Source organism: Miniopterus natalensis, chromosome 7, assembly GCF_054644295.1.
Source record: "Miniopterus natalensis isolate mMinNat1 chromosome 7, mMinNat1.hap1, whole genome shotgun sequence".
In the NCBI taxonomy this organism is placed as follows: domain Eukaryota; kingdom Metazoa; phylum Chordata; class Mammalia; order Chiroptera; family Miniopteridae; genus Miniopterus; species Miniopterus natalensis.
Genome location: NC_142087.1, coordinates 65,109,120 through 65,130,346, shown reverse-complemented (window position 1 = coordinate 65,130,346; position 21,227 = coordinate 65,109,120). Strand labels below are relative to the sequence as shown.

The following is a 21,227-nucleotide window of genomic DNA, read 5'->3' as shown; positions in this document are numbered from 1 at the left end:
ATTTGTCTTTCCCTGTCTGACTTATTTCACTTAGCATAATGCCTGCAAGATCTATCCATATTGTCACAAATAGTGTGAATTCCTAGTTTTCATGGATGAATAATATTCCATTGTGCATATATACTGCAATTTCTTCATTCATTCATTCATTCATTCACTGGTGGACACTTAGGATGTTTCCATGTCTTGGCTATTTTAAATCATGCTGTTATGAACATGGGGGTGTAGACATCATATCCAGCTAGTGTTTTTATTTCCTTTGAATATATTCCCAGAAGAGGGATTTCTGGATGGATCACATAGTAGTTCTATATTTAATTTTTTGAGAAACATCCATACTGTTTTCCATAGTGGCTGTACCAATTTAAAATCCCACCAGCAATGTGCTGGGTTCCCTGTTCTCCACATTCATGCCAACATTTGTTATCTTATGTGGGTTGTTTTTTTTTGGTGGTTTTTTTTTGGATGATTGCCATTCTAACAGGTAATAACTCACTGTGGTTTTAATTTGCATTTTAATTTATTTTGAATGTCCACTGTAGTCATGCTGTCAACAGAGATGGTACAAGGCAATTCCTAACAGAGACTCCCAAATTATTTTATAACAATACCATAGGAAAAGAGGCAATAGGAGAAAAGGGTTCAAACCTTTCAGAGTCCTGAAGAGGATGGGATCAGAGAGGGGCCCCACTCCTTTCACATTTCGTGCTTGAATTCGAAAGTAATACATCGTGTCGAGGTTGAGATCCATAATTTGATGAGTAAGCCGATCACCACTGATTGTTTCCATAACCCAGTCATCAATTGGCATGTTCTTGTCCAAGGTATAAAACAAGATGTAAGCTGCATAAATAAATGAATGCAAACTTTGTTAGTGTGCGGACAGCCTGCTATACTACTGCTTCCAAACATCCATGTTTCCCAAATGTAATTTGCAATGATTATTATATAACCACAATCTATAAGCTATAGTATTTGGTTTGACAAGTAATGATTTTTTTCATATTACAAGGATTAAATAAATAATTGCTTCTTAGTACAAAATCTGAAAATGGAAGAAGCCATTAGAAATAAAAGTATCTATCATATTTAAAAATGTGAGGTTTCTGCTGCCTATAAATTCTGGTTATTGGTTTATTCTAATATATAGGTGTGATAAAAAATGCAAAACATAGATAACAAGCCTGCATAATTTTTGCTGTATTCCAATAATGAAAATAAGGAAAGCTTATTTTGGCTTATGCTTAAATAAAAATACACTGAAAAGTATAAAATGTCATGTGTGTTTAAAGTGTTATAAAAATAAATGATCATATGTGATTATTGTAAGAATTCTGTGAGGTTGGCAGGGGCACTGTTGCCTTCTTCACAGAAGGTAAAGCTGAGGATGACCCAAGCTAGGGGCCAAAAGGCTAGGATAATATCCTCTACTGTTAGGCTAAAAATCCAACACTATTTCCCTTAGTTGATCACACCTAGGAAAAAAAAAAGACAAGGTATTTCTGGATATTGTAGGTTATCTAGTTACTATCTCAAATGTTAATGATCATTTGGTATCATTTACCCTCTGTGTTGGGGGATGTTACCTGAATATTAGTAGGGTGCTCAGTGGTGATAGTCTAATATGCACCCAAATAAGCCCAGGTACCCCTATAAAATATTCATATTCTAACATTATATTTAGCCAATATGTAGGCTAGCTTTTATTTCAAAGCATTAATTCATGATTTTGTGTTACGCTGTCAGATGACTGTCAAAGAGCTCATTACAGGTGTCTTTGCTATAGGAGTGTAGCGCCAGCCTCCATTTCTGTCAAAATTCTGCACTGATGGCTGCATCAGATAGGCCACAAGTGCCCCTAAGTTCTCTTCTTAAACACGGAATACATTCTGTGTAAATCACATTTGTAAAAACAGTGGGCTTTCTCTGATTCACCGATTCCTTCCTTTTGAGTCCTGCTTGTCCTGTTTGGACCGGGGACCCTCACCCATAGATCTCGCCATGATTATGCCACGAGGTTCTCTGACTCAGGTTCATTCCTCTCCGAAAATGACCACGCAGACGGCCTGCCCAGCAGCACAAACCCCCGCTTTAGGAAGAGCACAGGGAGGTCTCCCTACTATGCTTATTCCCACCCACCCCGTAATCATTCTCTCCATCCAAATCCTCCCACCCACCAAGGTCTGGTTCAAGGTACATAGAACATATAAAACCTTCCCCTTGAGTGAGAATTTTTTTTCTGTAGACTTGGCAATACACTTCAATAAAGTAAAAGAACATTTATATAATTTTTTTCATCATTCATCACTTAATGCCATAGTAACTTACAGAATTATGCTTGGGTTTGGGGGATGTGTTCTAGACAATGAACTGGATCTTTCTTCCTTGTGATCCTGTAGGGTTAAGCACTGTTGCCAACTCCAAGATCCAGAAGTCCATTTCTCTTAAATTCAGATCAGTGATAAAAACCTGTTTCTCTTTTGCGTTAGCTTTCACCTTTTACCAAATTTAGTGTTTCCCAAATCTGCCTAGTTATAAGAAACACCTGGTGACTGGGTACAAGTTATAAAACATAGGTCCCAAGAGAGGGCATTTTGATTTAATAGGTGTGGCAGACAGAGTCTTTGATAGCCCACCAGTGACTCCCAGCTCCTCGTAGTCACACTTTTATGTAATCCTTTCTGTCTGAGAGTAGACGGGAGGACCTTGGTGGGAAGACCTAAGTCTTTCTTTTAACCATTAGAACACAGCAAATGTGATGAAGCATCACTTCCATGATTACATTACAAGAGATTATCATTTCTGTCTTGCAAGTAGACTCTGTAGACTCTCTCCTGTGTTGGCTTTGATGAAATAAGCTGCCAGATGGAGAGGGCCATATGGCAAGGAATTGAGGATAGGTTCTGATCAACAGCCAGTAAGAAACTGAATCCTGCCAACAACCACATAAATTGGAAGCAAATATTTCCCTAGTCAAGCCTCAGATGAGACATCTGTCTAGTCAGAACCTTGATTGCTGCCTTGTAAGAGACCCTGAAGCACAGTACTCAGCTACGCTGTGCTGGGATTTCTGGCCAACAGAAACGGTGAGATAATGAATGTGTGTTGTTTTACGGTGCTAAGTTTGTGGTGATACTGTAATAGGTAATACAATACATTAAATGTAACCCCAGTAATCTGTACTCCAGATGATCAGTGTTTAAGCAAGGTCATGAATCACTGCTTTAGTTGATATGTGGAATCTGTATATACGTTTGGCACTTGTTGATGCTGCAGATATGAATGTCTTAAGATGCAGAGAGCTTAGGAGAAGATAAAAGACCAAGATAAAGAATTCTGCAAAACTTACAAAGGTTGTAGGACTCCTCCTCTCTCTGGTTAATATTAAAATTGGAAGACTATAACTCAAAAGGGATTGTAAAGTATCATGGGATAAAACAGTTGTTTCTGACTCATGAGTATCCATTCATTTATAACTCAGCCCCCATGATCGGCATCAATAAAATCTCCTGATATTCTTTGAGCCAGAGCAGTCTCCATTCTTGCCCCCAGAGAATTATACCTATTGAACAGAAGACCTGGTATTCATAACAGTTTTTTTGTTTTGTTTAGCTTTTATTATGTGCATGTCTTATCTCTTCAAGAGAATAAAAACTTTTCTTTAGTTCAGGAGCCATATCTTATATTACATTTTATTCTTAAAAAAACACACTAATAAAAGTCTTTACATAATAGGTATCGAAACTCACTTATTGAATGAAATCCATCAGCCAAGAAGCATATAAGTTTTACATTCATGGCATTTAATGAAATTGTTAAAGTTTTCATGGGCTGTTTTAAGTGCACGATGAACCTGAAAGTTTGGAGAATTGTGTTTCCATCATAGTCAGCTACATTTTTTTCTTAATTTTCTTCAGTTATCAAATAAGAATAAAATATTAGCCTTCACTGTGTTTTTTTTTCTATGTAAAAAAGTACTAAATTTAGCATTTAGAATGGAATTCTAGAATCAAGTAAGGTTGAAGATGCAAGCATCAGGTTCTGACCATTTCATATTGTATTTGAGCTATTTCCTGTTACTGGTGGGGAACCCTTTTTTTTTTTTTTTTTGGAAATTTGAGAACTGAGATGGGGAATCAAAACACATTACATAATTCAAAACTAAAAATCGGCCTTAGAGAAAGCATACAATTTCACTTAAATATGTGAGTTTGGTGTGTTTGAAGAATATTAAATCCATTGTTAAAGTCTTACTTTATAGATTTCCATATAACCACATAGGTGGGCATGAATCCCTTGGTTTCTCACTACTTTTCTGTATCTCTATATTCATTTCTCTGTGTCCAAGTCTCTGTTTTTCTTCATAATTTTCTCTTATTTCTTTCGACTTCATTTTTTGTCTCTTACCCACCACAGTTGGTCATATAATGAAGTATTATATCTTGTCATAGGTTGTAAGACCTGGGATTGCTAATTGAGTACCTAAGCTCCCGCACATTGGAATAACATGTGTCTAACTACATATAAAATGTAACATCATACATGTAATTTTGACTCTACTTATACACATGGGTAATTGTAATTCCAGAAGCAAAGGGTCAAAGTGTTCAATGTCACCTCTCTCCTCTCTCGGGTCCTCTTTCATACTTCTTGCCACTCTTTACTGATCCCCTTCCATGGCTCAGGTCGACTGCGAAGCACAGGGAAGACCAAGATGACCCCTACCAACACGGAGGCCAGCCCAGTCATATCATTTTTGCTTTAAACAAAATGATTCCACTATGGAAAATAGTGTGGAGTTTCCTCAAAAATGGAGCTGCCATTTGACCTAGTGATCCCACTTCTAGGAGTATATCCTAAGAAGCCTGATAGAATATATGTGCCCCTATGTTCATTGCAGCACAATTTACAATAACTAAGATCTGGAAACAGCCCAAGTGCCCATCAGTAGATGAGTGGATAAGAATTGGTACATTTACCCCTGGAATACTATGCAGCTGTAAGAAAGGATCTGTTACCCTTTGGGACAGCATGGAGGGACCTGGAGAGTATTATGCTGAGTGAAATAAGCCAGTCAGAGAAAGACAAATATTACATGATCTCACTTATATGTGGAATCTAATGAACAAAATAAACTGACACACAAAAGAGGTCCAGAGACATGGAAGCATGAAACAGGCTGATGAATCTCAGAGGGAAGGGGGAGTGGGGCAGGAAGAGATTAACTAAAGAACTTATATGCTTATATGCATAACCCAGGGACAGAGACAATAGTAAAGAGGGGGCAGGAGTGGGAAGGAGGGGTCAGTGGTGAAAAAAGGGGGACAGCTGCAATACTTTCAACAATAAAGATAAATTAAAAAAATAAAATCTGAAAAAAAATGACACTAATAACTGTGTATATAAATAGATACATAAGGAAGGAAGGGCCCATTTCTTCCTTCTTTTTGGTAAAAAATAATAGGCAATGAACTCAGGGATACCTGACCTCAAGTCACAACTCTAACACTAACTAGCTTTGTAAACTTGAACAACTTGCCTAATCTAAGTATGTCTCAATTCTGTCACCTGAGAATAAGTTGCTGTGAGATAATGCATTTTAAGAACCTAAAATATGTGGGGATTTCTATTAAATTACCTTCTACATAGTAACTACTTAGTAAATGCTCCAGCATTCCTTCCTTCCTTCCTTCCTTCCTTCCTTCCTTCCTTCCTTCCTTCCTTCCTTCCTTCCTTCCTTCCTTCCTTCCTTCCCTCCCTCCCTCCCTCCCTCTTTCTCTCTTTCTTAATATTAATAAGTCTTAAGGAAGGTGCATATTTGGAAGAGCTCACTTGTTGGTTTCAAGTGAAGCAATATATTTAATAGCAACTCAATGATTATTCTACCCAGTAAATATTTATTAATTGTCTACTATGTGTTAAGAATATTGTTGCTAGGGAGAAGACATTGGACAAAATCTGAAACCTGTTCTCATAAACTGTCAGACGTGTCCTATGAGCATTTGCTTTTCTTTCATTATTACATGGTGAGGAGACAAACAAGAAGAGTCAAGATGACCAAATTTCCAACTTATGCAACCAGGTGACCTGCAGAGGCTTTGGAAATGATGGCAGTAAAATACGCAGGCAAATATGATTTCAGTGTGAGTGCCCAGTTGGGCCCACTTTCCTGGATAGTCTCAAACCTATTACTGAATATAATGGTGTATTATTTAGCTGGATATGGTGGGAGAAAGAGAGGAGAGAGAGAGGAAGAAGGGGAGAGAGAGGGGTTGGGGAACAGAATGAGGTACCTATAAGACAGGCAAATGGAAATACACAATATGAGATTTTATATATATATCTAGATAGATAGATATATCTGTCTATATATATATATATAAATCCTTGGACTGAGATACAGATTTAAGAGACATAAATTTGTGTTCACTGAAGCCCTGCCTATTATATAGACACTTTTGCAGAGAAAGTAACAAAGAGAATAAAAAGATCTACATTCTGGAAGCAACACTTAAGGAACAGGTGGAAGAAATATCTGCTCACAAGACTGAGCTATAGCCTAGAAATGGGAGGAAAAATCGTTAGGTGATTTTACAAAAGTAAAGAGAGAAGAGAATTTGAAGGAACAGGTACTGGAGTAGAGCATCAAATGACACAGAAACATCGAGTATAACCTTTAACTTTAGATACCAATAATAAGAAAACAATCTCTGAAAACCTAACTCTTCCCTGTATCTACGTTGATCTCTGATCTTAACTAATGTTGGGTGCTGCGTGTATTTAGATCAATGTTTCACAACCAGCTGTATTAAAATCACTTGGAAAAAAATACCCTCAAACCCTCTTCAGATAAATTAAATCATAAATCAACTGAAAAATCACTGATTTGGACCAATAGAATACTAATCAGTTGGAGCACAACATAGTGTAATCGTTACGAGTATTAACCTGAGTTTTAAATCCTACTGTGTGGACAGAGCTGACTCTATCTTGATGCTAATAACCAACTTAACTTCTGAATAAATGAACCCAGCCTGACCTCTGACCCCCCTCCTATTCCCTTTGGTGAACTCTGGAATGAGTACAGATATGTCTGGCTAATCATGAAATTTTCATTAATCCTTCCTGTGGGGCAAGACGCCTTTGATTTTACCTTTCCCTTGGCTCACCCTGGTGCCAGGGCCTCCTGGTGTGGGACCTCTTGGCTCCCCCCGACCACCCACACATTCCTCTCCAACATGTAGGATCGTCTCTAAACAAAGGGTGGTCCGGCGGGTGGAAGACGAGGAAATCTGGCCACGCTGCAGCCCCCCAGCACCCGGTTTCTGCACGCAAGTCAATTCCCCATTCAACTCATTAACGGACAAGCTGGACTTGTCCGCCTCAATTCTTTGGTCTCTTGCTCTTGAGGTTTTGGGGGGGCTGCTTTGTAAACATGGCCTTTTCTCTGAACACCTACTAGCTCTGCTTCTATGTGTTTACTTGACATGAGGGAAGTCATTTACCTCGGGGAGGGCCTCTATCTCTTCATTTCAAAATGGGATAACTGGAATACATGAACACATCACAGCAAAGGGCTTAGCAGAATGCCAAGCGTATAATAAATGCTTAATTCACTTTGAACCACTTTCTTCTGCAAGTGTCAGTCCAGATTCTTAAGCTGCCAGTTTATGACCAAGGGATTTAACCACCGAAATTACCTGGGTCTTCTCCTTCATCTTCTTTTATTTTGTTTAATCTTTTTGAAGCATAAATATTTACAAGTTGATGATCTGGGTTCCACGCAAAGCCCATTAGTAAAGCCTCTTCCTAGAGTGGATTTCAAATTGGAATAATAATAGCTCATTTGTCTCAGTACTTACTGGGCATCAGGGACTTTTCTCGGCATTTTATTACAACGATTCTACAAACAAGGTTCTATTCCTGCCCTTATTTTATAGATGAGAAAGTGAGACTCTGGGAGGTTAAATAACTTGCCTGGGCATCTCCCTCAGAAGCTCGGCTTCCCAATTCTTAACCACCCTGCACTACGGCCGTGTAGCTGCAAGGACTTGGGGAAACAAGGAAACAGACGCAGGAAGGGCGCTCATCCCTCCCGGTGGCCCACACCTGCCCTGACGCGGGAAAGGGCTCGCGTTTCCTTTGCACTTTCATGAGAAACCGAGGGTAGCAAACCTGGGCCTTCTGCCCAGTGGCGTATTCTGAATATTTTATCGTTCTAATTTCTCAAAGTAATTTGATTGAAAGAATCAAAACATGTATGGAATGGAAGTTGTCATAAGGGCTTTTAGTATTTGCTCTCCATTGAGTTGAGTCAAAATATCTCAACTTGAAAATCGCAGCTTGGTCTTCATAAGTGAGCTAGGCTTTCCAAGGTAAAAGGTACTTACTGCCTCACATACTTTTGCCACACCATCGCTAGAGAATGAGTTTTAGTTTTGGAAGCTATTATATAACTCTACATAAAATATGACGACAAGGCCTCTTATATATATACACTGTGATTTTGGCACCCTAACTTTTTGCTTAGATTAATTTGGATTTTTTCCATTTTTTTCTCTTGTAAGGCGAAATAAAGCTTCCTTTCAGAGTTGAAAACACATTGTATTGTTTCCATTGCCTCTTTGATGAGATTTATTTAAATAAGAGTGGAGAATTGGGTAGTACATGACTTATTTTATTCTTTAAAAAAAATATTTTTTCCCCACAAGAACTTGTTTTGATTTAGAACAGAAAAGTTCTATTCTGGTTTTTTTTCTTAAACTTATTATCTGTTGATTTACCATATGTTTGTAAATAAGTTTGTAAAGTAACAAAATAGTCATCATGTAAACCAATCAAAATCTATGAAAGTACTGAAATGGAACCAATGAAAAGAGATCATAACACTGAGGAGAAAATAAGAAGAAAATTAGAATGAACCAGCCTCTGTTTTAAAAAGTCTGGCAGTGTGACAACTGAGCATATAAGATTTGGGGAATATTTTACGTTCCTCTTCTTTTTCCATATTTGTCAGCTCAAATGAAAATTCTGTTAGCTATTGCACTAAGAGCAATTTCCTAGAGAAAACAAGTCTTCAACTTATATTTGCATCACATTTGGGATTTTCACATTACCTTTCCATTTTGTAAAATTCAGAAAGTAACTCACATAAAGTAAGACTGTCATCTGAACTATAATTTCCATGCTGTCTTTGCATCACAGAATGACTGAATTACTTTGCTAATCTATAATAGTGTTATCCACGTCTTGTATGCAAAAAAGAAAAAAAAAAAGGAGTGACTCTTACATGTGCCTAACCCAATGGTTCAAGTTAATTAGACTATAATGTGTGCATTTTTAGTTATACAATATTTTTCATAATAATTATATGCTATGGAGACATCTATTAAAAGACTAAAGTGATCATTTAAATGCAAAATCCCTGATAGAACTCCATTATATTTTTCATACTAAATTAACATTATAGTCTTCTAATGGATGCTTTAATTAGGCATTGATGTTATCAGCAATATTTGGCAAAATAAAATCTGTCACTGTGAAATACTCATTAAGTTCCACTTCTGTCAGTCAATATTAAGTGTTTTCTGAACCTTAGGATTTAAGTAAGAAGCTAAAAGCTAAGTGAGAAACTGAAGACATGCTCAGACACACCTGCTTCCTCCTATGTGCCGCACAAAAACACATGCTCTTTAGGTGTCTTTTGTGTTTTATCACTGCCAAACAACCAGCTTCTTTTTAGTCACTCATGCTCAGGGGCATTCCATTAGAAGGCTGTCCTCACGCTGCACAGAATAAAGAACAAAAGGCCTATACTAATCGAAATACACGTCTTTCAGGAAGCAACTCAACTCACATGTGCATGTGGGCCTCTTTGCATGCGCCGTTAGAATTCCCAGGTCAGCGCTGTCAGCGAGGGCAAGAAGCAAGGATCAGAAAGGATCAAGACATCAGCTGAGATGCCGGGACAGAAAACTGATACCCAAAAGGCGTGGGCAGCGCCCCCGAGGTAAGCGATCACACGCCAAGCAGAGCCACACTCAAAATAAAGCTGAGACGCTTACCAGTAATTTTCCCATTGGCTTCCAAGGGAGGCTGCCAGCTCACAATGACACCGCGAGGCTTCCCTTCTCGAGTAATGACTGTCAGATCCTTGGGAGCAGAGGTCGGGGCTGCGAGGGGAACAGAGACAAGGCCTTGTCATTGGATGTGAAAGAATACAGACATTTATGGGACTTCTCATCGCGGTGTTGACACTCAGAATCTATTGTGCAGTTTATCACGCTTATTTTACCATTTACAATTCCTCTCAAGTACATGAGTTAAATAAGCAAACAAACAAAAATACAGAAGTTAACGCTTCCTCATGGAAGTGAAATGACTTCCCAAGGAGTGAGAGTAAGTGTGGACACGGAGGGAGAAAGTATAGCTGGTGTTTTCAAGTGAGCACTGCACGAAAAAGGCGAGGACGTAAAGAACAAACACATGGGCACACACTTTGTGAGGCTGACGGCTACATGTCTCCAAGAGACAGAATTCTGTTGTGACTGTAGGGTTAGAAATGAAACGTCACCTAATTCTATACTTCCTTAAAGCCCCTTGCCTAAGAAAATAATACATTAAAAGCAGGTCAAAACATCTTGCTTTGGTAACAGACCAGTTATCTCCTAACAAGAAGGCAAAGAAATCTTTGAAAATAGAGCAGGTGAGGAATTTATGGTATGAAATTAGATGGTAGGGAACCTTGTCTTTCTTAGAGCAGAATTTGTCACCCCAAAATATGCCTTTTTGGTATAGGACTTATTTTAGGCTGATGTAAATACACAGAAGCTTCATTTCTTTAATATGACTTTTTCTCCTCTATTTCCTTTTCATTCAAACTGACCTCATCTGCCCCCTTTTCCCTTGCACATCCACTCCCTTAATCATTAAGCCTCAGGACGCTGAGGTTCTGACCAGCGTTAATTAATCTTAGGAACAAAGTCTCGGGTCTGTTGACCACAGAGACAGAGTTCGGTCAACCTAGAGATAACACGTAGGCCTCAATTGTGTTTCAGCTCCAGGCCCAGAAAAGCAGCGAAATCAGACAAAGTGACTTCATGGGTGACATTAGGACCAGATGCACTGATCAAGGATCCCCTACCCTGGTGACGACCAACCAGTAGAGACCACAACCCTGAAAGGACACACCTGGAAAGCTGTGAATGTTGGCACATAGAGATTCTGGTATTGGGATCAATGGCTCAAATGTTTAGAAATATCATATGAAATGCACACTATTTCCTAATATTTGGAAAAGAATGTGCTCCTAACCACTTCAGTTATCCTACTGAGCCAAGCAGAACAGCTCTGTTCTGTTCCTCTCCAATCTCATGGGTTCTGCCTGAGGTGGTCTTTTAGAAATTCTTCATTGACTACCCATCCTCTTTGGAGTAAATGTAAATAAATAATAATAAATGATAAACACCAGGCCCTGCAGGATGTAAACCATACTTTTTTTTTTTTTTTTTAATTCTCACTGAGGATATTTTTTCCATTGCTTTTCAGAGAGAGGAGAAGGGAGGGAGGGAGGGAGAGAAACATCGATGGGAGAGAGAGACACATGGATTGCTCACCTCCCACATGTGCCCTGACCAAGGCTGGGGAATGAGCCTGCAACCAAGGTATGTGCCTTTGGCTGGAATCAAACCTGGGACCATTCAGTCCAAGGGCCAACACTCTAACCACTGAGCAAAACCAGCTAGGGCAAACGTTACTTTCTTTTACAGCCTCACTTCCCCTTCTCGTCCCATGAGTTCCAGTCACTCTGAACCATTTGTAAGTGTCTCTTGATGACATCTTTCTGATACTTGCTTGTGTATTTTTGTACATGCTGTTCCCTTCCTTTGGAAGGCCCTGGGATGGGTACCTGAGGATCCACCCAGGCCTTAGCTTAAACATTACTTCTTTGCTAAACCTCCCCTTATTTCTCTAGGAGGAACTTATACTTGGATGAACTTGCCCAAAATTCTGTGATTATATTTCTCATGTTACTTCAGGAATAAAATAAATATTTTTCTTCTCTATTAGATTATAATTCTCTCAAAGATATTGATGATTACAAATGAACAAGATGGGAAACTCATAATTAATATGTCAGTTGACTGGACAAGTACTGCCCTGTGGTTTGTCTGGTTCTCATTTTTTCCCATGCTTGAATTTAAGTGCATGAATGGAAGGTAACATTCAAGATTTAGAAGATTTCCAGCCATGGAAATTGTACTGGACACTTGTTATTTGGACTGTCCAATATCCAATCCCTTCCTCCTTCATTTAGAGAAGCATTCAGCTCTTTTCTTTGGTAACAAGCTCTCCTCTGTGTCATGTGAATGTCATGGCCTTCACCCCACTCTTTCCTTAGCCATGGGGTCCTCTCTTCTGGGAAACAGAATGTTAATAAAAGGAAGAAAAACAGAGAGTCAAACCACTGTGACGGCAACACCGTGAATGACAGTCCAATAATTCTTCCTCTCTAAAGACTGGGGGTACCCCTGGTTTCTGTCCCTTCCCAAGACCCATCATTTCAGGTGTCCTTGCAGTTATTTTTATTTTATTTAAGCTAACTAGAAGCTAATTAAGTATTTGCCACCTGGGCAAAATGCAATGTTTTATTTCAAGAATCTGCCTCCCGCCCTTGTCTTTATCTTGAGCAATTTCGGCACAAGCGCCTACCAACGCAGCCTAGCAAACCCTGAAGTCTCCTCTTTCACTTCATTTCCTTCTCACAGTTATAAAACCTGCAGACACGTGTGAATTACTTCTTGCTTCTCATGTGACCCAGAGATCGCATCCACACGTTATTTACACCTTTGTGCCGATCATTATCTGTTTTGACAGTCACCCTTCCCGCTCACCACATTTCTAAAAGTTAATATCTTTTTGCCAGCAACGGGTCTCACCCATGGTGTCCCTACAAGGTTAGGCAGTTGATGAGAAATCAACAGGGTACATTTATCGAGTCAGATGCTGGGGGGCATTTCATGTTTATGAAAGGGAAAACTGAGTGAGGTTGCTTGCTTTCAGAGGAAATTAGTACTTCTCTTTGACTCGGGGAAGACTAACTGTCTTAGTGGTTTATATTCCACTCCTTCATCTCATTTTAAGTAAAAAGAAAGAGCGGAGCCTTTACCATCCCGATATAGCACATAACTCATTCAGCTTGTCTTAGTTTTCAGAAGATGTGGACATTAGCATTCAGGGCAGAATTCTCAGAGAAAGAGTTAATACACGTAAACATGTCAAGTAGAAGAGGGGCTGAAACTAAATCAGACAAACTGCAAAACTTCTTATAGAAAAAGTATCCACGAAAATGTGAAAATACAGTGAACTCTCTGAGTCAACACAGTAAAGATAAAAATTAGAACTGCAATGCCATGGGCAAATTCTAGCAGAAATAGAAAATCAACTTCCCCAGAGAAAAGTTTTATTCTTATATTTAAAAAAAAAATGGTATGATATAATATCACAAAATCAGTCAAAAAGCACGTTAAGCCCTGGCCAGTGTGGCTCAGTTGGCTGGAGCATCATCTCATGCACCAAAAGGGTGCTGGCTTGATTCCCAGTTAGGGCACATACCTAGGTTCCAGGTTTGATCCCCGGTTAGGGAACATTCAGGAGGTAACCAATCGATGTTTCTCTCTCACAATCAATGTTTCTCTTTCTCTCTCTTTCCCTCCCTTCCCCTCTCTCTAAAAAAAATAAAATAAAATAAAAAAATCAATAAAGACATATCCTCAGGTGAGCATTTAAGAAAAAGCATGTTAACCCTATATTTTCAGATATTGGCTCCCTGTGAATTATGAATGCCAAGTACATTGCATGTCTGTTAAGGTTATAAACTCAACCTTTATGATCCACAGTAAAAGTGACTGGTAAAATTTACAGTAAATTGTTTTTACCCTAGATTTGAACTACCTCAAATTGCACAAAGGTTTTCCATTGTGTTCTCTTATTTCCAAAGAGTGAACATGACCACCGGGAAACTGCTTCCCACATCTGGCGGAGGTTATTTAGGATAAGCATCCATGAGACTACAGTTATAGTGCAATATTATATTTTATACCTAATGTCTTTCCAAAAAAGTAAATACCTACCATGACTGCTGATCAATGACACAAATGCTTTGGACAGAGAGAGTTCAATGCACAAATGTCTGCCTTTATGTAAATGCATTAAAAAGAAGATCTCTATTTAGATCCCCTGAGTTAATGCCCAATTAACGCCAGATTACTTAATCCATTAGGAATTAATTTTCTTCTCTCCTATAACGGGGAGGATAATATTAGTTATAAAAGTGCTATGAACTATAAAATTTAAGATCTTTTACATAAGATATGGTATAATTTCGACATCAAAATGCACTACGCTGCAAATTCCACAGAACCTCGGAAACACCGTAACGACATATCGGAAGGGGAAACTTTGAAGCCGGCCTCTCTCCACGTACCTGCTTCGTAGGTGGTGGCATGTGCAGTCATGCTCCACGTGCTTGACCTTCTGTTTTTTGTTACCATGACCGAGAACTCGTACATTGTGTTCGGTTTGAGGCCTGTTGCTGTGTAACTCAGGGATGTTGTGTCTTCTGACTATACAAGTGGGAAAGAAGCAAAGAGAAAAGGAAATGAACTCTATCAACTTGGTAAAGCAAGACATGTAAAAAGACCATCAAATAAGGCAATAGGAAAAGAGTCTAGAGAGCTAGGACGCAGCACTGACTTCACATCCTTCCTGTCAACTGGTTTACAGCAGCTGACTGGACATCCAGGAGGTGATCCACCAAAGCAGGCGGTTTGCTGTTTCAAGGAGCAGCTAGCTGACGCGTCTTCCCAAGTGAGGCAATAACCATGGCCACAAGACCAAGCCTGTTTCCTTCTGTCTGTCAATTTCATCTTTAAGGTTATCTGCACTGATTTTAACTTCAAGATATTTACAATAATAAAAAATTTTTAGTTTTTAATGCTATGCATTTTACAAAGATCATCATGATAACAACACTAATTTTTCCACTGGTAATAAATTGATTTTTAGAGTTCTGCTTATGATTTTTGCAAAGAAGCTTTATGGTACACATTTTTAGTGGTTTAAGAACCTGTCTGGCTATTATAAAGAAAATGGACAGAAGCAACGTTGTGCCATGTGGTTTTCTTTTTTGTGCATACTTCACAGGAAAGACACATTTAAGTTGGTCACTAAAGCAACTGACCAGGAAGAACAACAAATTGGATAAATATAAAAGCATTACATTAGTGTTAATATTATTTGTGTTCTCAATCTGTTTTTTGTTTGTTTTTTGGTCTTTTAAACAACAGGTTAAAGATATTTTAGTAGAAAGTAAATTATCTTTATTGCTTACTCAAAAGATCAAATGGTAATGAAGTAAAAAACAGGGCAATCTTTCAGGGTAATTCATATTTCCCATATGATCAGGCAAATTTAAAACTTATTTATATCTCTTATAAATATCAATTTATGTTTGGTATTTAGATCTTTATCTCCTTCCAAAGTTAAATATTTACTTTGACTTTTATATTTATTATATTTGTTACATATCTATGCCTAGAAAACCAAGGAAAGCTCTCTTTCCCCACCTATGTCATACCTATGTGGTATGTATTTTTTACTCTACTATGAATCCTCCTTAGATTATAGCTGTGAAAATCTTACATTTCATTACAAAAACAAATAAATATTTAACTGTACAAATAACATTTTGGTGATGTGACTGGCTATCCTATTAAAGCAATGACCTCATAAACATCTCTCAGAAGCTCTTCTTAAAAACAGCTATAACAATGTGTGCCCTAAATAAGTGTGTAGACTCAGAAAGATGGAATCCCGTCAACTAAGACACAAAGTGGGCAGCTGTGTCTGACATGCTGATATATATTACTTCCAATCTTGCCCTTCTTCACTATTATCACGAATGCCTATAAGTCTTAGAGATGGGAATAAGGGGAGAGATGTGACCATGAGAAATGTTTAGCTAGGAAGGAAGGATCACATATCATAAAACTAGTCTCTTTGAGCATCTTAGACACCAGTGGCATCTGGGAGGCCACTAAGCAATACTGTCCTTGTTTGTGGTCTAGAAGGACACACTTGCATTCTATAAATACCACGAATTTGCTGAGTTTTCTTAGGAACCTCATGGACAGTTGCTGCTCAACATAAATCGTGAGCCTAGAAGTACCTTGGGGAAATCATGACCAGTTATTTTTGTGAGCATAGAATGCCCAGGCACTACCTGTCTAAGCCTCAGTTTCCTCATCTATAAAACAGAGATAACCACAGTACAGACCTCATGGAATTATTTAAAGTGTGAAATAAGCCAAGTGAAACATAGTGTCTGGCCCAGAGTAAGTATTAAATAAATGTTGGCCACAATATTCCATGCATTGTTTAATGCTCTGTATAATTTTTAGGCACGTGTCCAATTTCATTTTGAGTTGTCAGCATCTTGAGGGCAGAGACGGTCTTGCACACCTTTGTATCTCCTGTAACACTCATGCTACATCTGGTAAACACTAGCCAGTAGTCAAGGACTCTACTGGGAATCAAAATTCATATAAAACATCATGTGATTAATGTTTCATAGAAAAGAAATTATAGACTATTTCTCCACTTGATAAAGAAAATCCATATATTGAATTTTGGACAATGAAAATATGAATGTCTGGATTGTGGCTTGATTTGGGACTTAATGAAGGAGAAAGGTACCCCTGTGAGGAGAGCCCTGGGTATGCCCTCAGGTGATCCTGAGTTCCAGCTCTAGTTTAATGGGGAATGTTTGTCGAGTTACACAGCCTATTACGTCTTCATAAACACAGCTACACACATACTTAACTGTGAAGAATCTTACTTATCCTTTTTGCAGTAGGTGTGACTATCCCAATCATATAGATGAGAAAAATGGGATTGAGCAAGTTAAGTGACACGGCAGGACACAGTGAAGCCAACTCTTGAGCCCAGGTCACAGGACTCCATGTATGTCTACATTCCCTCTATCTTGTGTATGCCCTGCCTACCTTAGAAAGCCGTAGCGGTGAGTGAGATGAAATAATAGCTATGGCAGTGGTTTGAAAAGTTTGAAATGCAAAACCAAAGCATTCTATGACCATTATTTGTAAAATCTAAATTTACTGCATGTCTTTCTAGTGGGTCAGATATGTCCTACCTACAGTTACCCTTGCTATCTCACCTCCCAACTCTTTCTTCTAACGCTTCTTCTCAGGGGTAGATGTAGACTGCACATGTGTGAGAAGAGGGGTTGGATGGTATTAATTGGAAGACATGGGTCAGGGAAGGCAAGGGGGTGAGAAACAGTTAAACTCATTTTCTATTTCCAAACTTCAATCCATGAGAGAAATCAGCCTCTTCTTACAGAGGACAGTTTTGGGTTGGGCCTCACTTTCCAGGCATTCGTTGTGAAACTCAGTAATTCTGTATCTGCTGTATTAACTATTCAACTGAAATTACTTGCACCACTCAAGAAATTTTGGAACTCAAACTGTTCTGCAGAGAACAACCATTGTCCCTCAGAACATTTCACATACTGGCAAAGTACCCAAGGCCTTTTTGTGAAATGATTGTAACAAAGTATAGCAATTATGATCATAAAATTTTTAAAGTCATCATTTTAAAGTAAACTTAGAATTGGGCAATCTGTATATAAAGAGATTTTTTTAAAATGCTACATATGTTTCATTGGTTGTCTTATCTGATCATGTTACCTCTATCTATAGTTCTGTTGAGTCTTAAATCTAATACTATAAGGAGATGGATAGGACACTTATAACAATATGTTCTATCAATGATGCTATTTGGACTTGCCTGGAGAGTTTTTCCAAATACCTGACCTAGCAGGGTGGCAATACCAAGGAATACTTTTTTTTTTTTTTAAAATGATTTCAACTAAAAACTGATTTATGATGAAATGTGAATTTTATTCCATTTAAAAGTTAAAAGAGACTAGAAGCAAAATGAACACTGCTGCATGAGGAAGGGCTGACTTACAAAACTATGGGTGGGAGTTTGCTTTATCTTCAGGGTCTTTATAGTCAGAAGTTCCCAAAGGATATGGTCATCCCCTAATCACCACTGGGTGGAGGTTGGATTAAGCAAGATGGCAGTGTGTTGGCAAGAGCACTGGATAAAGTATCAGGAGATCCAAATTCCCCTGAAAGCAACCTTTAGGGAAGGGATATAGAAGCTGGAGTGCCAGAGGTGAGCTATTGTTTACTTGGTTGTTGGGTAACATTTATTCCCTTGTATTCAAAGCTACCTTATTTATTCCACATCACCATCTTGTAGGCTTTATATTTTAAATGTGTTCTCATATATTATCTCTCTTGACTAGTTTATGAATTCTTTGGAATCTATCTATGGAGGCTAGTGTATTACTCGTTCTAAAATTAGAAAGAATAATGTTAAGTAACAACTAAACCATGTTTAACTGCACATTTCTAGGGACATAGTAGGTGCCAGATAATCACTTGCTGATCTGCTCATTTTTGTCTACATCTGTGTATTGTTTGTACATACTAACATTGTGGCAGGCTTAGGCGATAACAAAGTTGCCCTGGTATATAACAATTTGTTGCAATTCCTGTGGCTGGCTGATAGAGATTTGAAATTATTAAGGACAATGCCTCAATATGTATTTCAAAGGTGCTCTTAGGGGGGTTGTGAAATGACTGAGTGATAAGACAGGAATAAGGAGCCTTGCCTAGTTCCTATTAGTTAAAGGAGAGTGTACACTGTGGGTTTTCTTTATTACATGAGGGCATTTCAAGGCTAAACAGAGGAAGTAGAGCTAATGGCTTAGAGTGCTTTCCAAAGATATTATAAAAATCTTCCAGTTATGTATTCCCAGTCACATTCACTGTAAGATAGGTCCTCTGTAACATTAATAGGGTTGCCTCTGGTGTCAATCCAGATTCTAAATGAAAAGAAAGACACCAAAATCCATCCAGAAAATGAATGTGGAGCTCTGCTCTTTTCAAAGGAAAATGGGATTCCTTCCTACAGTATTATTTATTTACCAAATTATTTCTGCAAACCCAGCATCTGGTGGGATTCAAATACCATTTTGCATCTCTTGATATTTTTCTACTGTGCTTTAGAATTGTTTCTTAAGACACAATCATTCCTGTGCTAATTTTAGCTACTGAGTTATTAAAATGCTTTGTTTTTCCATGTAGTGTCACTGTAGCAAGACGAGTCATGACTCTCAGAAAGCACATAAAACAATGTATTAAACAAACAACAGTTCATTTAAAATTTCATACAATCAATGAGAATTTCACCTTGTATTTTGCATTTGCAGAAAAGCTGGTCCTCCACCGGACAGTGTAAAGCCGCACCTCGGACGTTTTTTGGTTCTTCGGGACAGAGTTGTCTGCCCAGCTGACCCTCACAGCATCATGGGTTAGAGCCACAGCCTGCACACCTACTGGTGGGAGCATGGGGGTGGAGGCGTCTGGGGCCGAGGTGGGGAAATCATCAAGCAAAGGGTAATAATCAACCGGGTCAGTGGGGTCTGGGTTTAAAAACCCCCAAATGAAACAAACAAATACATACATAAATAAAAGTTACAAAATAAATATCAGTGGTAACACATCACAATGAGTTAAATGCATGGCAATAATGATGAAAGGGAACGTGAGAAGAACAGAAAAAAAATACAATTAATTCAATCGGAAAACTCATCGGAAACAGTATTGCTATATTACAACAATGACTGTTTTCTATAATGTACTCATTTCCTTGGAGCGGCTTTAGCAATCTGACTTTCATTTTCAGTTATATTTTTAAAAAGTCCATTTCTTCTTGAAATGTTGCCCATTACTTCTTCAAGGATCTAGCATGGAAAGTATCAGATTTAGAACTATACAGATAACTTAAGATAAAAAGGAGAGTCCAGTTTATTTCTGCCTGCAATGAAATATAAGCCTAGCTAATACCTGGTTTTATATTGTTGTTCATTGATTTGTTTCCTTCCCTTCTAACTTGATTTTTGTTTCTCTAATGTTTTCATGATCGCTTAGCTTATATCTGCATAAATACTGTTTAGGCAGGAAACAAGCAAGAAATAAGACCAAAGGGCTCTTAGGTCTACAACAACCTGTCTATGGCTAAGATTGCACAAAACCAGACCGACCAAGTCCATGGTCCACATCGTTCGCTGGTTAGTCTGATAATTAGGCTTCAGGTACTATTGGTGTAGCCTGTTTTCTTATATGGAAATCCTTACAGGAAGTGTCGAACTGTCCATTTTTACCCACATTGTTATATAGTCAACTAAGCTTTTAGTCTTTTCAGGCATTTCTGTTTTCCACAGTCTGTGTTCTAAAATTTCAAGTTCCATGGAAAGACTTTGTATTACTGGGTGGGGAGACAGAATGAGCTACCATGTGTACACACATACTTTGATCAATAATATTGCCAGAATCTGCATAATGATGTATGTGGTTTTATAAAATTCTCTAGAAGAATCTTGTATTCATTTTTATGCTGGGTATATCAGAATCAGAAGAACTTATCTTGTAGCCTTAATAAGTGTCCAATTTTGAGCCTTTTATTTTATACCTAAGATATTTAAATTTTTAATAGTTTACCTTTAAATCATGTAATGTGCATTCTCAGTAACCAAAAAACGAGACAAGCTCTCAGGCTGGGCATACGATGCCATTTGGGGAGACGAGGCCTGCTGGAGTGTAGAGTATTGGAAGCGGTGTGCACACAGGCTTTATATTTTTAAACAGCCTAGTTCCAAGTGCAGCGGCTACTGGCAGGTTCTGACGATCACTTTGTCCACGGCATCTCACCTGCGGAGCCCCTACTCATCCCTCTGTTTTCCAATGAACTATTTAGGAGTTTACTGGGCCGTGTTGTTTGGAGCAAAATATAAAACCCAAAAACAAAAACAACAAAAGGAAAGAAAAAAAAACGAGAAAGAGAGAAAGAAAAATGTGTGTTTAAAATTTAATGTCAGAGCCCAGGCTTTCTGTATTTCCTTCGACGTGTCTTTTTATTCAGGGCTCCTTTAAAGCCAGGTGGATTTATGAAATGATGAAGGGGAGCGAAAGACACTGCACCTCCAGGAGGGTCCCAGTCAGTCGGCAGCCGCCAGGCCACAGTGGGGGGCGTCATCCGACCTGTTTCCGTTCTTAGCTGGCCTTCCAAGAGGA

The 21,227-nt window shown here is 38.5% G+C and overlaps 1 protein-coding gene across 1 annotated transcript in view; it reads right to left on the bottom strand.

The window, feature by feature from the left end:
- Window positions 1-21,227, bottom strand: part of DCC (DCC netrin 1 receptor) — a 603,848-nt gene that overhangs the window by 87,825 nt on the left and 494,796 nt on the right. The window contains exons 17-20 of the mRNA XM_087819312.1: window positions 19,344-19,516; window positions 14,486-14,624; window positions 10,065-10,172; window positions 649-843 (exon numbers count right to left, since the gene is read on the bottom strand). Of these exons, the coding sequence (XP_087675438.1) occupies window positions 649-843; window positions 10,065-10,172; window positions 14,486-14,624; window positions 19,344-19,516 (615 nt within the window). The remainder of the gene's footprint in view (window positions 1-648; window positions 844-10,064; window positions 10,173-14,485; window positions 14,625-19,343; window positions 19,517-21,227) is intronic.